Raw genomic sequence first — 19,350 nt, forward strand, 5'->3', positions numbered from 1 at the left:
AGACGTCATCACTTCAGGTTTCGTGCCACATAGAGATAACAGGCCATGATAAACCTTAAGTACTGTTCAGAGTGGTGCTGAAGCAAACTCACACTCCGAAAAAATTCATTTTGGGTCTGTAAAAGTTCATATTTAATTATTACTTTCAAATTGTTTTCACATGCTCCTTAATCTTTTGTAATCATATTAGACACAAAAAGTAGGTTTTTTTGCTTATTTAGTAGACACAGCAAGTCTCTTGGCTTTCCAACACATTAATGACATATATCTTCATGCTAAACAAATATATCTTGCATATACTGGTAATGCCACGACTTGGGCTTGAGTTGCCAGTGATCTAAAGTGGTGTCTTAAATACAGTGTATGATTTGTAAAATTGATTTGAATATAAAACATGTACAAAAGCTGTCACTTAAATAAATGAATCCTTATTATTAAACAGCTGCAGTTTGTTTTCCTTTGAGTATTGGGACCTGTGTGTGAGTGTATTTTACATTTATATTAGATTTGATAGCTCCTTGCCAAGAAAAAAGATTCTGAATCAGGTGAATTATATTGGGATAGTAATAGGCCTGATCAGCAGCTAAATTGCCACACCTGATCAGTGGCTGAGTGTCTGCGTCCGGGGACCTACTAAACAGGATCAGTGGCTGAGTGTCTGCGTCTGGGGACCTACTAAACAGGATCAGTGGCTGAGTGTCTGCGTCTGGGGACCTACTAAACAGGATCAGTGGCTGACAGTCTGCGTCTGGGGACCTACTAAACAGGATCAGTGGCTGAGTGTCTGTGTCTGGGGACCTACTAAACAGGATCAGTGGCTGAAAGTCTGCGTCTGGGGACCTACCAAACAGGATCAGTGGCTGTGAAAGTCTGGCTGAAAGTCTGCGTCTGGGGACCTACCAAACAGGATCAGTGGGTGAAAGTCTGCGTCTGGGGACCTACCAAACAGGATCAGTGGGTGAAAGTCTGCGTCTGGGGACCTACTAAACAGGATCAGTGGCAGAAAGTCTGCGTCTCGGGACCTACAAAACAGGATCAGTGGCTGAATGTCTGCGTCTGGGGACCTACTAAACAGGATCAGTGGCTGAAAGTCTGCGTCTGGGGACCTACTAAACAGGATCAGTGGCTGAAAGTCTGCGTCTGGGGACCTACTAAACAGGATCAGTGGCTGAAAGTCTGCGTCTGGGGACCTACTAAACAGGATCAGTGGCTGAATGTCTGCGTCTGGGGACCTACTAAACAGGATCAGTGGCTGAAAGTCTGCGTCTGGGGACCTACTAAACAGGATCAGTGGCTGAATCAGTGGCTGAATGTCTCGCGTCTGGGGACCTACTAAACAGGATCAGTGGCTGAAAGTCTGCGTCTGGTGACCTACAAAACAGGATCAGTGGCTGAAAGTCTGCATCTGGGGACCTACTAAACAGGATCAGTGGCTGAATGTCTGCGTCTGGGGATCTACTAAACAGGATCAGTGGCTGAATGTCTGCGTCTGGTGACCTACTAAACAGGATCAGTGGCTGAAAGTCTGCGTCTGGGGATCTACTAAACAGGATCAGTGGCTGAAAGTCTGCATCTGAGGACCTACTAAACAGGATCAGTGGCTGACTGCTTGTGTCTGTGGAGCTACAAAACCGGACCACACGTATATTTTGACCTGTTCATTGGACAGATCACTTGAACTTTTCCTGTTTATTAAGCTCAGCTGATGTAGGTTTGGACAGCAAACTGATCAGTAGAGTTGATACCAACATAACACGTCTGTCAAGGAAATATTTAATTCAAAATATCAAAGAAACACATTCCTTTTCTGCATATATATTTTTACACATATTCATGAACACATCCATTCTGGTGTCGAGCTTAGCTTATCAGAATCAAGTCAAACTCTTTACAAAAGTTACAAATCTCTTCAAACATGTTCAACACTGTACCATTCGCACAAAAATTCAACATATGTTTTATAAGGTAAGAGCATCCACAGTTCATGAAAATGGATGAGAGGCGACATGCCTTGAACTAGCAACCGATCAGATCGGTACAGCAATGCCTGAGCAATAAGCAATACTTGCACGAAATCATGAAAAGATTCGATCAGTTTGTGAATGTTCTTAAAGGCTGCAGTAAGCAGTATTAAAGCTATATCACAGTAGACTGTACATTATCAAGACTGGGTCATGAAAAAACGGTGACTGACATCAGCACCAGCCTATACAATTGAAATACAATGACGTATTAAAGAAGTCGGCGAACTTGACCACCCAATCCTGTTAGTCGCCTCTTAAAGGCTGCAGTGAGCAGTATTCCAACAGCCTATAAATAATCAAGACTGGATCATGAAAACCAGTGACTGACATCATGAGCACCAGCCTATGCAACTGAGATACAATGACATGTATCAACTGAGTCGGAGCCTGACCTTCAATCCTGTTAGTTGTCTCATAAAGGCTGCAGTAAGCAGTATTTCAGTTAAATCCCAGTAGCCTGTAAACAATGAAGACTGGGTCATGAAAACTAGTGATCGACATCATGAGCAACCAGTCTGGACTCAACATCAAGGGTTGCTGCTACCAGCAACGTACCGTGTCATCCTAGCCCGCCCACAATGCCTCATTAATCGATTAATTTAACTTCAATCTGAGTAAACTTAGGCTCAGTATTATTCGTTACACTGCTATACTGAGTCTAACAAAACCTTGTGGAAGGTCGTGTCAGGTAACCTTTGAGCGACCTATGACCGTCCAATCAAACGCGAGACGGCCGAACGGATTTAACCAATCAGACAACGGCTACTATTTTGGGTTTGGCGGGACTTACAAAATGGATTTTCTCTTCCCCCGGTCGCCAACACTGATCTCATAACAATGAAACCCGCATAGAACACAGATATATGACCTGCAGAATATACACTTTTGGGTTTCTGTTGACATGGCTATCATTAGCTAATATTTCCGAAAGCTGACATCCTTAAATACTGACAAAACGCTTTTTTCAGCGACTGTTTACTCGCTCTTGTGGCATGCTCCATGTACATCACTCGGAAACGATCGTACGGAAAATAGCATTCGGAATCGTTCGGGTACAAAACGTTTTTGAGGTAAAAGTTCAAAAGGTATGTGCGAATGTCAACTTTACAATACTGAGCCTAAGTTTACTTAGACTGATTTAACTTTGGACAAGGCTAGGAGGGAATGAGTCTTTGTAATGGAAATTAATCTAATCTGCAAACAGAACAAGAGTGAGTTCAGTTTTACGCCGCACTCAGCAAAAACAGAAGAAGAACCTGCAAGAATTACATCTCTAATTACTGGTTACTCATGAAGCTTAGAGAAGGCACTTTGAATAGTTAACACATTCATGTAACTGCAAGGCAAAAACATAGAAATATTAGTATTTCAGGTACCGGTAACAAGAAATCATGAGAGTTTCGTTTTTTGACATTTTTAGTAATAGTCCAGCAAAATCACAGCAGGGGAAAAATGGTCTTTACACTTTGTACCCATATGGGGAATTGGACCCGGGTCTTCAGCTTCACAAGTGACTAGGCTACCACCTCTGTTATGCGTCCAAGGAATTATGGTTTGTACGATAACATGGTCTAGGTTGATAGCTCTTTTAAATATGTTTTTATTAATAATGTTTAACACTGCTAATATATCATACTGTTTTTCAAATCGGTAGCAGCAACAAAAACATGCAAAACATCTGAATGTTTAATGGCATTTTCTTGATAGCTGTTTCAAGTTGTGATAACACCTATAGCTACCAAAAGCACCAATGATGTGGGTGGATTTCAAGAAACACAAGTTTGACTTTCTTGCCTTAAAAATAAACCAAGCTTAGCTCACACAGTTTATCATAAATTTGCCAAATTTCTCTTCTCATGAATCTGGGTACCGATCCACAAAGCAATTGCAACATTATGACCTAACATAGCTCTTTACTTATGATTAAGGGCGGCGGGGTAGCCCAGTGGTTAAAGCATTCGCTGGATTCCCCACATGGGTACAATGTCTGAAGCCCATTTCTGGTGTCCCTTGCCATGATATCGTTGGAACATTGCTAAAAGCAATATAGAACAAACTTTATGGATAACAACTTCTTTTTATTCGTGAGTGCGACATTTCGATACAGATTCTTGTATCGTTGTCAAGCATAATGGAACATGAAGAAGGGGGAAGTATATATATACTGGATGTAACAATGTAACAAAGAAAACAACATAATTGGCTAGGCAGAAAGCTGATGAAAGCTCTACTCTCTGGCTTCATCAGCTTTCTGCCAAGCCAATTATGTTAATTATGTTGTTTTCTTTGTTACATTGTTACATCCAGTATATATATACTTCCCCCTTCTTCATGTTCCATTATGCTTGACAACGGTACAGGAATCTGTATCGAAACGTCGCACTCACGAATAAAAAGAAGTTGTTATCCATAAAGTTTGTTCTATATTGTACTTCCCAACTTCTAAAAATGCCACTCAAAGAAGTTGCTAAAAGCAGCGTAAAACCATACTGACTCACTTACGATTGACATAGTGCTGCAAATGCATTGTGGATAGGCTCCCAGTACCTGTAATGTTTCTATATTCTGTAACCAGTTTCTAATACAACAGGTCAATACACATCAGCTATGTAGAAATGTTTATTTTCAACAAACTTTTGTTTGACAGAATGAAGTTCATGTTTTACTGTCAAAATATTAAATGTATATGTATTATCACCTCTGTAGATAGTGGATGGATATGATAATATATCAATAACAACACTCTCCATGCATCATGGACATGCCACAAAATACCTTTCATTCATCTACTCCACCATACACAAAACTCAGATATTACAGTGCAGTACTACTAAACAATATACAAGAACAACAGATAATGCTGTGTAAAGTACGTCAGGATATTCATGGATAATATGCAACAAAAGATCTTTTATACATTTTTAGTTGGTTTACCCCAAATTTTGTTTTTAAAATCTGAAATTAGAAAAATATTTAAATGACTTTTGACAATTTGTATTTACAGATCAGTTTTACAACTGGATGAAATAAAAAGAAAATGGGAGATTTTATCACCACTGTTTAAAGAAATGCTGAATAATACGTATAAAAATGTTTCCTGTAATAAAGAAAATCAATCAATTATCTTTCAGTATCTTGCAATGTAAAAACACTGGGTTTATTCATAGTGCTAATCTAAAAATCTAAATTTGTTTGGACTAATTGTAAACCAACTAATAACAAATGAAAGGCCTAGAGAGATTAAGAGAGATCAGTCACATCTTGGAGTACACTACTAACACCATTCTCTTCTAAGGAATGCTAATCACAACTCAATCAACTCAATCAACTCATTTCAACCAAAACCAAACAGAAATGATCTGATGAAATAGGGTGTGCTGTAATCTGCAGGCTTAACAATCTTCTAGAATGGGACTGGATCCCGAAAGTCTTCTGGGCTGTTCCCTGTATACATATTCCTGATCATATAAACATGTCGAGCGTCTCTTTCTCAGTCCCAAACTTGTGCAAAACGTGTGATGTGGCTTGGTGACAACAACCACCATATTAATTAAATTTACGCTCATTCAATATTTTTCAACTTCAGTCTAGTAATTTTTCACAAGCAACCAGGCAGGTTCACTTATATCATAAACAGAAACAAAGAAATCTTCTGCCTCATTCCATAATGCTATAATAATTTTAATGGATCTACATTTAGACATGATAGTGAATGAGTAGGGTTTTATGCCATTTTTAGCCACATTCCAACATTCCATATAAGCTTCACACATTGTACCAATGTTGGAAATGGAAGCCATGGACTACCATATATCGCTGCGTATAGTGCAAGCCCACATATAAAGCGACCGATCTACAAGCTTTAAAAATCAATGCCAATTCATGTAACAGCTAATTTGAGAAGATCCCACATTTGCGTACTTCCGGCTCTCTTTTGACACAGACATATTTCACTTTGTAAGTTGGTTTGGCAACCTGGATTTGAGGTGACCCTTGTTTTAGCTTTGCCAAACAGAATTTAAAAATTGTGCGCATGAAACAAATGTGAGATCTACCAACCATGTATAAGATGACCCATCAGCACCTTCATGTCAGGTATGATACACTTGCCTTACACGCAGCGATATATGGTAATTATTACCCATATCACAGGGAGGCGACACTTGGGCAAATAATGTCGCCCTAACTGAAAATTCATGAAAAAACATTAATAACCCTTTTACAAATGCGTGTGAACTTGAGAATATATTGTATGGAAGTGTAGAGCAAGTAGGGCTGGCTAAAAGGATCGACAATTGGAAATATTATCGATAGGAAAAATTATTAATGCTAATCGATATGAAAATTGTGTTATCAATAATACTAGTATCACACATTAACTTTTGTGATAGAAATAACTTTTAACTTCCTCACACAATATACAAATTTATGACTTTATTCATGGTCTGTTTCTAAATTATGTTCAGAACGCTGTTTCGTTAATAATACATGTAAAAACATGTCACAGTTCACCAGTAATGTAAAATATATTCATTTCTTTCAGACATTTTTTGCATTCATGCTCAAAGTTATGTCCCTGATATTTATTGACAATCTATCAATATTTAGTTAACAATTAGCGATCTCTATGATAGCCTAAGTGGAAGTCAAGGGATGTTAGTTGTAAGGGCACAGTGAAGTCTGTGACAGACACATGACATGGTTCTGAGCATGACATGAATGATGGCCCTGAGATGTGAGAAGAAGGAACTGGCATACAGGACAACACACGTCTCTAGCTCTCCGCCGCATCAAAACAAATAGTTCAGGAATTGCATAGCCTTTTCGAAACCCAGGAAACACATCTGAAATATAAAGGTTTTGGTATCAGAATGACTCTTATTTATTTTATACAGCATACAGGCTGTAGAATTGGTTTGTTGTTTAACGCAGCACTCAGCAATATTCCAGCTATATGTCAGAGGTCTGTAAATCATCGAGTCTGGACCAGATAATTGGGATATGATGACACAGGTCAACCAAGTCAGCGAGCCTGACCACCCGATCCCATTTGTCGCCTCTTACGACAAGCATGTGTTACTGAAGACCAATTCTAACCCATATCTTCACAGGTATGTACCCATGTGAAGATTGAAACCTGCTCTCTGGTGTGACGAATAAACGCTTTAACTACTAGGCTACTCCAACAGCCCTTCATGGTGGAAAGAGTGTGATTGTATATTTCTTCAATTGATGATTGTTTTTGTAAATTAATTAAAACAGCAAACTTCCTCTTGATGCTTAATGCCAAATTCAGCAATATTCCAGCCAAATGACATACATTATCCCCACCGAACCACACAAACCAGTGATTGATCTCAAAAACAAAGTTTGTGGAAACAATGACATACAATCAACTGAGCCTGACCATCCAATCCACATAGTGAACTGGACCAATTCTAACCAGAATCAAGACAGGGAGAAAATTTGCCTACAGTCAAGCATGTGCAACTTACAGCATTAGCAGGGAAGGCCCTGATCAAGACTGGGGTGAATCCCCTGTAGAGAGCCAGGGGTCCTTCCTCCTTCATCATGTGTCGGAATACATCCCGGATCCCACTGTACATACCGTGGGGCTGCAGCACAAACACGGCAGTGAGACTCAATTCAATCAATACAAACTCAGAGATATGAATACTTTTCTTGGTCCTGACTCATGCCAATTGCTTATCTCTTCATTCTCTTGAAATGCAGAGGCAATTTCCTGTGTTGTGTTCCAAAAGAACACAAAAACATGTTATTCAAATGAACCCTTGACCCATGCAGGCATGCCGGAACCATGTGACTATGCCGGTAGACTAGTCACTTTCCCCTCTTTTAAGCAGAGTGCAAATTGGGAAATATTTTCTCTGTTACAATCCGTGCCATCCCCTCTAAATTATGTGTTTTAATCCAAACATTTTATCCAGATTACATTAGTCTACAGTAGACTTATCATATACACTTTTTATTTTCACTGAAAACATTATCACAACTCCCTGGTTATCATTCCTTAACTGGTATTACAATCAATAACTGTTTTATTATTTCAATAAATAATGTTGTAGATATGCCTTTGTGTAACATTCAGAAATTTGTTGTCCATGAAGAGGCTGTCACATGAAGAGGCTGTCACATGAATAGGCGCTGTCTCGTTGACTATGAATACTGTACTGTCACATTCTTATAATAATGATTCTGATACAGATTTTATCCCGATACATATTGTACAAAGGCATTCCCATAATTTAAACCATGAGACATACTGTATGGAGACATTCCCATGATACTCGTAATGCGAAATTCCTGAAATTATGATCATGATACATATTGTATGAAAACATCCCAATAATTCTGATCATGGTATATGTTACGATTAAAATTATGATTTTACATAATACTGATCCAGATACAAATTGCATAATGACATTCTGTCTGTATGGTTTGACGATTATGACAGTTCATATTCCATCAATTTCACTAAACTGACATTAGCAATTGGTCTCCATATTCATTACTAAATTGCTGAACAACCAGGGGTGGAAATAACCCATTGCCCGACGTCCGAGTCCAGTGTTTTTTTCTGTCGGGCAAGCAAATTTGTACATCACACTGTACCGGTGTCCAGTTGACTTTCCACTGTTAATTATGTTGTTTATTTTAAAAAATCAAGAAGAAAATGGCCGGTATAGAGGAAAAATTATCAGGACAAGTGATTTTACATGTGCCACTGTACCGGAGTACACTAGCAATTTTAAAGTTACTTCCACCCCTGACAACACAGTCATTAAATTTCCCAAGTGTTGAGTGAATATGTTTGTTTACATTGCTTTTAGCAATATTCCTGCAATATCACAGTGGAGGACACTGTATGAATATTGAGACCAATTTATGAATATTGGTACCATTATATGAATATTGGGACCAATTAATGAGTTTGTGAGTGAGTTAAGTTCTACGCTGCTTTTAGCAATAATTCAGCAATATCTCAGGAGGGGACACCAGCAATGGGCTTCACATTTTGTACCCAATTCTGGAATCAAACCCCGGATCTTCGGCATGCCGAGCCAATGCTCTAACAACCAGGGTGCTCCACCGCCCCTTCAATTGTGGAGATGGCCAAAACTCACCTGTCTGGAACCTGGACTTGAGCACATCTTGTGGCATAGCAACCATCCAGTTGGCAATCCCAGCCATTCCACCAGCTAACAACAGCCTTCCAGCACCCAGGTCACTAGTCCTGGAGACACAATGATCTCACATCAGTCTGCAGTACTCGCAACAAGCACAATGTACAGAGAGCTACTAGTAAGGACAAGCTTTGAACATTTTAGGTTACCGTGGTAATGCAACTTTATCATCTTCAGAGTATTCAAACATAACTGCATTTAATTCAATATTGAAAATAATAAGCATTAAAGCCAGGAGTGAGTGAGTGAGTGAGTGAGTGAGTGAGTGAGTGAGTGAGTGAGTGAGTGAGTGAGTGAGTGAGTGAGTGAGTGAGTGAGTGAGTGAGTGAGTGAGTGAGTGAGTGAGTGAGTGAGTGAGTGAGTGAGTGAGTGAGTGAGTGAGTTTTTATGATGCTTTTAACAAGATTGCAGCAATACCATGGCGGGGGACACAAGAAATTGGTGTAACACACTGTACCCATGTGGGCGAACACTTTAACCACTTAGCTATCCCGCCTCCCCTCATGTAGTTAATGATTACAAACCACCTGCCCCTTTCAACTTACGTTTTTCCCTCTGGAGTGAGCACCCGCTTCAGCCATTCGTAGCTCATGAAATACATGCCAGTTGCTGGCACGTCCCTGCAGAGTGTGGCGAATGTGCCACGGTACACGCCCCTTATCCCGGACTCCTTGTACAGCTGCTTCATACAGTCGATGGGGCCCTTGTACTTGGCCTCACCCCCTGCAGCTTGCTGGATCTGTTCACCATCAACATCAATGGTCAAGCAGGGAGTGAGTGAGTGAGTGACTTTAGTTTTTACGCCGCTTTTAGCAATATTCCAACAATATCACAGCGGGGAACACCAGAATTGGGCTTCACACACTGCACCCATGTGGGGAATAAAACCTGGGTCTTTGGCATTCCTAGAGAATGCTTTAGCCACTTGGCTACCCCACCGCCTGTCAAGCAGGTATCAAATTATTGCTTAATTTGCATGCAATGGCACAGAGAATATCAACATGACAGGGCAGAAAAATTTTCAATGTGCCCTTGCGCGACTAAAATTATGAAAATAATTTTGCAAAAGAACAACCTAAAACATGTGTCTGGTGCTCAATGGCATCCATAAAACAATTGAATTGATATCCACGTCAAGTCTCTATATCAAGAAGCAGGAAAAGACATTGTAATTGTAATTTAGAAAATTCTCTCCTGTTTGTGATTGATAATATTGATACATCGATACATCAATACTTTTTCTGTATCGATATTTAGTTTTGAAAGTATCAGTTTTAATCTGTATATCTATCATTTACATTTTGCAATTGTATCATGTTTTTTTATGTAATGAGAGTTATAAATGATTATTTGTTATGCACAAAAATGGGAAATTAGAACTTTTTAATCGCTGAGAATATAAAATGTTGATCTTTTCATGGACAATTATAAAATATGAAATACTAATGTTCAAAATGTAACTAAATTTACGCAGTAATGCCACGAAAATAGGCCTCTTGATACGTATCGAATCGTGACATGGGTATCGTGATAAGTATCAATTCATGAAACTTTTGTATCGTGACATCCCTAGACAATATCCTACCCATACTAACTCTGTTTCGTATATAAACAGAGCAGAAAAGATAAAAAATGAAATCACATCAATATACAAAAACAGGCAGAAATTTTATCAATATTAAATTGAGTGAGTGAGTTTACTTTTATGCCACACTCAGCAATATTCCAGCTGTATGGTGGAGGTCTGTAAATAATTGAGTCTGGACCAGACAATCCAGTGATCAACAGCATGAGTATCAATCTACGCAATTGGGATATGATGATATGTGTCAACCAAGTCAGTGAGCCTGACCACCTGATCCCGCTAGTTGCCTCTTACGACAAGCATGGGTTACAGAAGATCAATTCTAACCTGGATCTTCATGATAAAACTCAAAATAGATACGTGTACCCAACTCACAACAATGATGTTAATGCAAATACAGATGGCAACCTCATGAACATTACAGCTATGACACACGACTTTACATACCTGCAGTAGACACTTGATTCTCTCTCCGGGCGTCATGATGACGGTGGTCATCACGCCCGCCATCATACCAGCGTTGAATGTCTGGATGTGCCTAGAGACATATATATTCACATCATTTTCCCTTAAATGCAATGACCTCTCCTAAAACAAATACAAGCAGGTACTTCATAATTATGATATATAGCAGAACTGCTTTTTGACATTTTGTTTCAATATCTTAGCTGTGATTTGGCATTTTATTGAAACATACTGATTTCACAAAAATAATGTGAACTGTATTTGTAAACAAGTAATAAGTTATGTTAATACCTCTCCATATTGCAAACAATAACAATTAATGTCAACAAGGTTTGTTGTATACAAAGTTTCAAATGCCATAAGTGAAAAGTGAAATATCAGTAGCATATCTTTTAACACTAATACTGGTGGTGGTGTGTGGTCCTGTGCATATCAGATGAAGTTAAGCAATATTGGTCACAGAGAGGTCAGGTGAAATTGGGTTTAACGTCGTGCTTGAGAATATTTGGCTCATATGACGACGTGCATGCGTGTGTATGTCTATGTGCGGTTGCTTGTACTAGCCCAGACTTAAGCTGGTTTTATAGTGCTAGCCCACTGAGATACCATGCCGCAGTGAAGCATGAATACCCCACTCAGACACATTATACTGACTCCAAGCCGACCAGTCCTTGTTGTACCCATTAATGCCGAGCGTCCAGGCAGGGACCAACAAGTACCATATTTTAACGTCTTTTGGTATGACGCGGTCGGGGATCGAACCCGCGACCTTCCGCTCTCCGGGCGGACGCTCTAACCACTACACCACGGAGGAGGTCTTGGTCCCAGAGAGCCCTTGTTCAGCAGCTTGACTCCTGAGAGTTTCTAGGACGTCAGTCCTGCCCCACAATGAAGCACATGTGAAACTTGTGGTGTCACATTAGGCAAGTGAGTTTGTTCACAATTGCCTCTGTTCACCCAGCAGTGAATGGATACCCAGTGCAATAAGATGGTCTTATAAGTGTTGATTTCTAGCGCCTCACAGGCAGCTAGGGTTAACTGGGGTCACATAATAATGTCTGCACTTTGCGAATAATTTGTCCTTATGGCCACTGAGCATCTTTGAGGGGATATTGTGCACTCGACCAGTGCACCACTAACACTAAAACATTGGTAATAGTGTTACAACTGTTACAGATTTACCTAAAAATCTATGCTAGATATGCAAATTGTAAGTTATCAAAAATATATTCCTAATGGTTATATTTCATGTTACAAACACGAAGGACTCACGATAGCTGCTCATCTGGAGTTCTCTGCTGCAAGGTCTTGCCAACGCCATATCCGTAGAAGCATATAGCAAAGATCGGTGCCACGCCTGCGATGGGAGCTGCCATACCCTTATACAGGCCCAGGACGCCCTGGCAACAGACAGAGATGTTAAATTCTTGTTCAAATACATGTAGCGGATTTGTTACGTCTGTCCAATCAATCACAAGCCAAGCTTTGTGTCTACAGGGTTAGCTAGTTGGTTTGTTGTTTAACGCCACACTCAGAAATATTCTCGCCTAGATGGAGGCGGTCTGTAAAATAATCAAGTCTGAACCAGAAAATCCAGTGATAAATTTCATGAGCAGCTACCTATGCAATTGGGATATGATGCATATGTCAACCAAGTCAGCGAGCCTGAACACCCGATCCTGTTAGTCACCTCATTCGACAAGCACGGGTTACTGAAGATCAATTCTAGGTGTGTCTACAGGGAGTTAGTGAGGGAGTGAGAAAGCATGGTTTTACACCACCTTCAGCAATATTCTAGCAATGAAGTTTGTTTCATGTTAGAATTTTAGGGGTACTGGAGGTTTGCTGTTAAGTGAGCGAGCATTTGGGTCCCTGAATAATCAACTCTTCCTTATAACATCAAGCTGATTTGTTACTTGAGTTACAGAATTTATCTGTCCAATTAATCACAAAACCAAATTGTGTGTCTACATTGTTATCTGACATGGACTGTCCAAACAACGTTTCTTTGAATTCACAATGCCTTTAAGAAAGTGGTCAAATGCAACACATGTTATATCCTGAATTACACTTTCTCAGCAAAGTACAGATTCTAGTACTTTTGTCCAAACAGGTCTTTCTTCTATAAATAGCATTTACAAGTCAGTAGCTGTAATACCCTAAGTAGTGAGTCCAAAGTTCAGTCAGTGTACATGCCACAGTGATTTGGGTAGTTTAAACACAGCCACTGAGAAAACAGTTATATTCTTAGGAAAGTTGCCCACAATAGCCTCAGTAAGACATTTAAGATGGAAATGTTAAGCATGATATGGTAAATAATTATTTGGATCAAATTAGTCTTGTCAGTGGGATACGTCTCTCCAACATCAGGCAGCACTCAGCATCATTTTGAATATCTTATTAGAGGATACTATATAGTTATGTAGGCTGTTCACCAAAGTTACCAGACTAAACCGAATTTTACTACTGAGCTTCAGTGAAGTGGCTAAAGTTGTACACTGACCTCCTGCCTAATTGTCTTTAAGGCACAGTCCAATGTACCCTTGTATAAGGGAGACTGTCCTGGTTCAGGTTTCGGCATTGTTTGAAGTCGCACCTGTAGAAAAAGACATTTTTCATCAGTTATAATCTGGAGTGGAATCACTGATTTTAGTCTGTTTAGGTCTTAAATTGATAATGAAAAAATTAACCACTTTCTGCAATGTCTTAAAGGTACAATAGTGTACAACTTTACTTGTCAAGAGACTGATATAAACCTGAAACGATAGTATATTAGTATCACTTAAACATGCTTTACCATGTTTACAGGCAGAGACTACAGACATATATGACACTGAAAGATATAAAACAATACTTATGATGAAAGTTCAACACATAAAAAATACAATTAATTTCATGAGGTGTTAGAAAATAGAGATTTTTTTGTGACAATGTTTCAAAATCCTTTTTTCGATAGATGAATTGCATTTCATTGTGATAAAATGATAACTGCTCCAATAATTTCAATGGAATGGTCGAGTACCAATACCATTGCGAACCAGCTGACATCTTAAGTCCAAAGTCCAACAGACAAACAAATCCATTAATTTGTGACATTTGCACATACATACCTTGATTGTGTCAAGAGGATGGCCAGTTGCGACACAGCATACTCCTCCAACTCCACCTGCAATGAAGTTTTTGACACCTTCCATGTTTTCTTATCAGCAAGTCCCACACTCACGAAATAGCAAAATAACCACGACTGTAAACTAGGCGACTGAACTGATTCTCGCTTGTGTCGGCTTTGATGTAGTAAAGCAAGGCTAGTGAACTTTGGCCTCTCGGTGATTATGCAAGTCACGGACGACTGGGTCGAGGTTTATGCGTTATGTCCGAACCTGTGACTTGACCGATGCTGAACCGGTTCTGCTCGCCTGCACCCGTGAATTTCAAGCCAGGAAGGTTTTACAGTTATCTGCCCTCGGTAAGAGTTGTCGTTCGTGAAACACGGCGATAGAAACTGGTACTAATAATGGGATACGCAAACGCATCTGAACACAACGTTCTATAGACCGGTGTCAAATACAATTCCATCTGTGAACTCTCATCTCTTTAATAATTTACAACATGACGAACGAACCTACTTATATATATGTTCCGTGCATGAATTAAATGCTGCTCTGTTTGTTAAATTATTCGATACATAACAAAATTATACATGTGTATAAATTCAGACGATTTTAATATTTATTAATGGGTCTCAGATCTAGAATGAATAATATGTCAAATGGTGTTCATCGATTGAAATGACGAACTAATACGCTCAATATTATGTGGAAAAAAAATTGGCTTTGAGATAGATCATTCTTCATAATTCATGCCATTATTCAGTCAATCAGTTCCCCAGACTATTATTAAATAACCAGGGACTTATATATTATGATCATACATGGGACAGCGAACTGTTGGTGGAACTAGCCATTATCAGAGAGAAAGGAAGACTGTAGATTATTCCTGCTATTATATGACTGAATCAGGAACAGTAACTTTCCACTTGTGGAGAATACATACGCACCACTCACATGCCATATAGTGAGTAATGCACGACCCACTTAATACGACAGCTGACAGTAGTTGTTTGGTAGAATTGGGAAGAATTGTGTCACCTGCAATAATGACCTATAAGAGTTTTAGGTCAGTGAAAGGTATATATAATTATCACCTACAAGAACAGTAATAATCCAAATTCCCTTCGTACTGAAAATACTATAGTATATGATAATGTTTATAGCAGTAAATAGAATTTGACTGGGTTTTATACGTTTTAAAATATTGACCTCATATTGACCTTCGGATCATTGAACACGTGTGAAGCTATATAGGAGCCTCCATTTCATTTGTGTCTGTTGGGACCATTTCAAAGTGTGTGTATAGGAGCCCATTCCATTTGTGTGTGTGTGTGCGTGAGTGCGTGCGTGTGTGTCATCCACTGACGAACACGTGTTAAGGTGTTCATTCATTCAATCATATATTTATTCAAACCAATTTTACATGTAGGTATGTTCTATAAAACAATGCTTTACATCCGTTACATCACTTTGGTAATAGTTGTGAACAATTCATTTTAAACATTCTCTTTCTCAACAGAAAACAAACGGACGCCACCTTACAGATATATCCTGTGGTGGAGAATTGTTTCAATCTGAAGTAGAAGACTGTTTCAAATGACTTTATTTTCTCATCATTTGACACTAAAAGGTCTCGAATAATATATCCCAGGGGGCTTAATGTTCCAACACATTTACCGATACTGGGTTTGTCGTGAATATGATTGGCATGTGGATCGTTGTCAGATCACAAGGTAACAAAGGAGGTGCTAATATAGAGAGAGAGAGAGAGAGAGAGAGAGAGGAGAGAGAGAGAGAGAGAGGAGAGGGAGAGGGAGGAGAGGGGAAGAGGAGGGACGAATGGGTGCTTTCATTTTCTTCTGATTAAGCAGTATCGGTTTTATACTGCTTTTAGCAATATTCCACCAATACCAATCTCTATAGCTATTTACAAACATATTTACCCAACATTCGTATGCAAAATATACGCACCGCATAAATACATACAAAATAACATTTTCATTCTAGTACCAAAACAATACCTGGCAACAATATCTTTACAATGATGTTTACACAGTTAATTAATACAATGCTTGACGATGCTTGGAAACTCAATATTGATTTGGATCATTCTACATTGGTTAAACATAGAGACTGCTATAGGTTACAGTGTCAGCTGGTAATAATTTCTCCTCATTGTAGTTCTTGAATACCTTGTCAAAGTTGCTGATGCATGCAGTGTCCCATTCTGGTTCCCGGGCCTCTCATTGGTTTATATAGAGCTCTATATAAACTAATGAGAGGCCCGGGAACCAGGATGGCAGTGTCATAGATAGACCATGTATATAATCTGTGTCTCTCTATACAGGCCTTACACGTATACCCGCGTCTCGCTATAAAGATAATGTGTGAATACACGAATGTGTCTCTCTTCACAGACGCCATGTGTTTACACTGACTGACTGAGTTTGGTTTTACGCCGCTTTTAGCAATATTCCAGCAACATCACGGCGGGGGACACCAGAAATGGGCTTCATGCATTGTACCCATGTGGGGAATCGAACACGGGTCTTCGGCGTGACGAGCCAACGCTTTAACCTTAGGCTACCCCACCGCCCCCCATGTGTTTACAGGTACCTCTTTAAACATAAGCACTGTACATGTGTAATCTTTCAATAAGGAACGTGTATGGAGACGTTTTCCTGTATATGCCGACTACCAGTGATACATTGTCTCTCATTTCAGAATTCTGTCTGCCTGACCCCACCCATAGGTGTACACACACACGCGCGCGCACGCACGCACACACTAGTGTTGGAAATTGGTTAAAATCTCATAATTGATGATTGGTCCATTACAACCGATCAATCATCGAAAATAATTGGCTAGCGTCATTTATCAAATGCTCCTGTTGTCTTTGTAAAAAATATTTAAAAAAACATGTAGTAATTTGGTTTTTTTTGCAAATTAAACAAAATCCATTTGCAAATTTTGCATATTTAAAGGATTATTAGTATGTTAGGAACACAGATTTCCTGGATTCTTTAAGATAAATTAAATCATGACTTGGAACGAGCTTGTTGCGCTTATAGAATGCAAATTTAATGACACAGACAAAAGCAACATTGTGAAAAATATTGTTGATGCAAACAAGTGTTCCAAGATTGGTTGCGTTCGATTATGAGAAAACATGTTCGATTGCTTGGTCGTTTAGTCACTTCGACCAATCTTCTATTATTTCAATTATTCGGACCACCTCTAGCTTTCACACACACACGCACGCACGCACACGCGCGCGCGCGCGCACACACACACACACACACACATGGTGTGTACATTACAAATTAATGATCTTAGATGCATTGCATGATAAATAAGGATAGCTAAATAATTTGTAAGTTTACAATCTGATGATGGCATGAGGAGTTTGAATTTAGCTTTACCTGGATTAGTACAATAGGTTTTAGGTAAATAGTTTTCATTAAATCCATGCTTGTCGTAAGAGGCGACTAACGGGATCGGCTCGCTGTCAGCGTATCCCATTTGCGTATAGATCGATGCTCATGCTGTTGATCACTGGATTGTCTGGCCCAGACTCGAATATTTATACCGCCATATAGCTGGAATATTGCTGAGTGCGGCGTTAAACAACATGCATGCAACAATAGAACAACACATGTATACAGAAGGCTACCTTATAGATATGTGCACATATACACAATGTCTCTGTGTAGCTGTACAATTATTGTACACATATAGACATTAGGAGGGAATCTTATGCATTCAGTTTACGCGAGAGTCCATATTCTGTTGTTGACGTAAGAGCGGACAGCAGGCAATACGTCGTAACAGGCCAAACTGTAGTGTACCTCATTCCTCACCTGTAGGTCACACAGCCCTGGAGATTATAGGTATAACGTTATGTATAAGCCGGCAATAACATCACAAGGAATCATTACGTTGTATTCAGAGATCGCTAATAGCTGGTGTCTTACAAGTGAATGTCCTCGAATGTGTTTATCCTTTGGGATAAACTTACAACTTTAAAATCTTGTATTAATTACTTGTGATGAAGGAAGGCTTTTGCCGTACTTATTTATTGCCATACTTATTTATTGCCATGTAATCTAGCGCGTAAGTATCTAAATAGTTGTTTACATTTGACCAGTGTGACTGTTGAAAAACGTGAGGAAGACCAACAGTTTTCGGGGCGACGACGACAACGATGATGATTATGATTATGATTAATAAATTCTCATGAGTATACAATAGGTATGAACATAACAAGGGCATGACCCCATCCTATTGTTCGTTAAACAACTTTTGTTTGAGGTCTTTTTGAACCCAACCTTTTACATTTCTTTGTGTATATATGGTGTCCCCCGCCGTGATATTGCTGGAATATTGCTAAAAGCGGCGTAAAACCAAACTCACTCACTCACTCTTTGTGTATATACATAAGACCTGTATGCTTAAGATGATGCGTGTTTGAGCATGTAATTCCACGTGATGCCCCTGCGACATATAACCTAGACTACTCCAATATTTAGCGTATTTTAGTCGTTACTGCATGGTAAAATAGCTCCAGCAAGCATTCCTTGGTGAGTCGATCCTTTATCACAGAGAAAATTAAAACATGTTTAAACTTAATAGTCATCAGTGACGCAGACAATTTAAACTAAACTTGGTAAGCTTCTTCGGAATATAAGGGGTGGTCGGGTAGCCTAGTGGTTAAAGCGTCTGCTCGTCACACCGTAGGCCCGGGTTCGATTCCCTACATGGGTACAATGTAGCCCATTTTTGGTGTCCCCCCGCCGTGATATTGTTGGAATATTGCTAAAAGTGGCGTAAAACTAAACTCACTAACTCACTCTTCGCAATATCACATGACCCTTCTTCTATATTCCTAATGTTCGGCTTTTGTTTCGGTTTCAAACCCAAGAGCAATTCAATCCAAACTCACCTCCGCCCCAGGGGCT

The 19,350-nt window shown here is 39.4% G+C and overlaps 1 protein-coding gene across 1 annotated transcript; it reads right to left on the minus strand.

Moving 5' to 3' along the window:
* Window positions 1–4,627: 4,627 nt before the first annotated feature.
* On the minus strand, window positions 4,628–14,745 carry LOC124256951 (mitochondrial carnitine/acylcarnitine carrier protein-like). The gene is made up of 8 exons (XM_046690910.1): window positions 14,393–14,745; window positions 13,786–13,878; window positions 12,555–12,682; window positions 11,265–11,355; window positions 9,778–9,971; window positions 9,171–9,282; window positions 7,520–7,639; window positions 4,628–6,868 (listed from the first exon to the last, which is right to left on the minus strand). Exons 1-8 carry the CDS (start codon window positions 14,474–14,476, stop codon window positions 6,815–6,817), a joined length of 876 nt encoding a protein of 291 aa, XP_046546866.1. The 5' UTR covers window positions 14,477–14,745; the 3' UTR covers window positions 4,628–6,814.
* Between the last annotated feature and the right edge of the window lie 4,605 nt (window positions 14,746–19,350).

Source organism: Haliotis rubra, unplaced genomic scaffold, assembly GCF_003918875.1.
Source record: "Haliotis rubra isolate DU_JTF1 unplaced genomic scaffold, ASM391887v1 Scf645, whole genome shotgun sequence".
Classification (NCBI taxonomy): Eukaryota; Metazoa; Mollusca; class Gastropoda; order Lepetellida; family Haliotidae; genus Haliotis; species Haliotis rubra.

Excerpts from the sequence above, each read along its gene's own strand:
- LOC124256951 (XM_046690910.1), bottom strand. The coding sequence starts at position 14,476 with ATGGAAGGTGTCAAAAACTTCATTGCAGGTGGAGTTGGAGGAGTATGC. Across the intron at positions 13,879-14,392 it reads ATCCTCTTGACACAATCAAG|GTGCGACTTCAAACAATGCC; the intron begins GTATGTATGTGC and ends CTTTTTCTACAG. Across the intron at positions 12,683-13,785 it reads TAAAGACAATTAGGCAGGAG|GGCGTCCTGGGCCTGTATAA; the intron begins GTCAGTGTACAA and ends GTCTGTTGCCAG.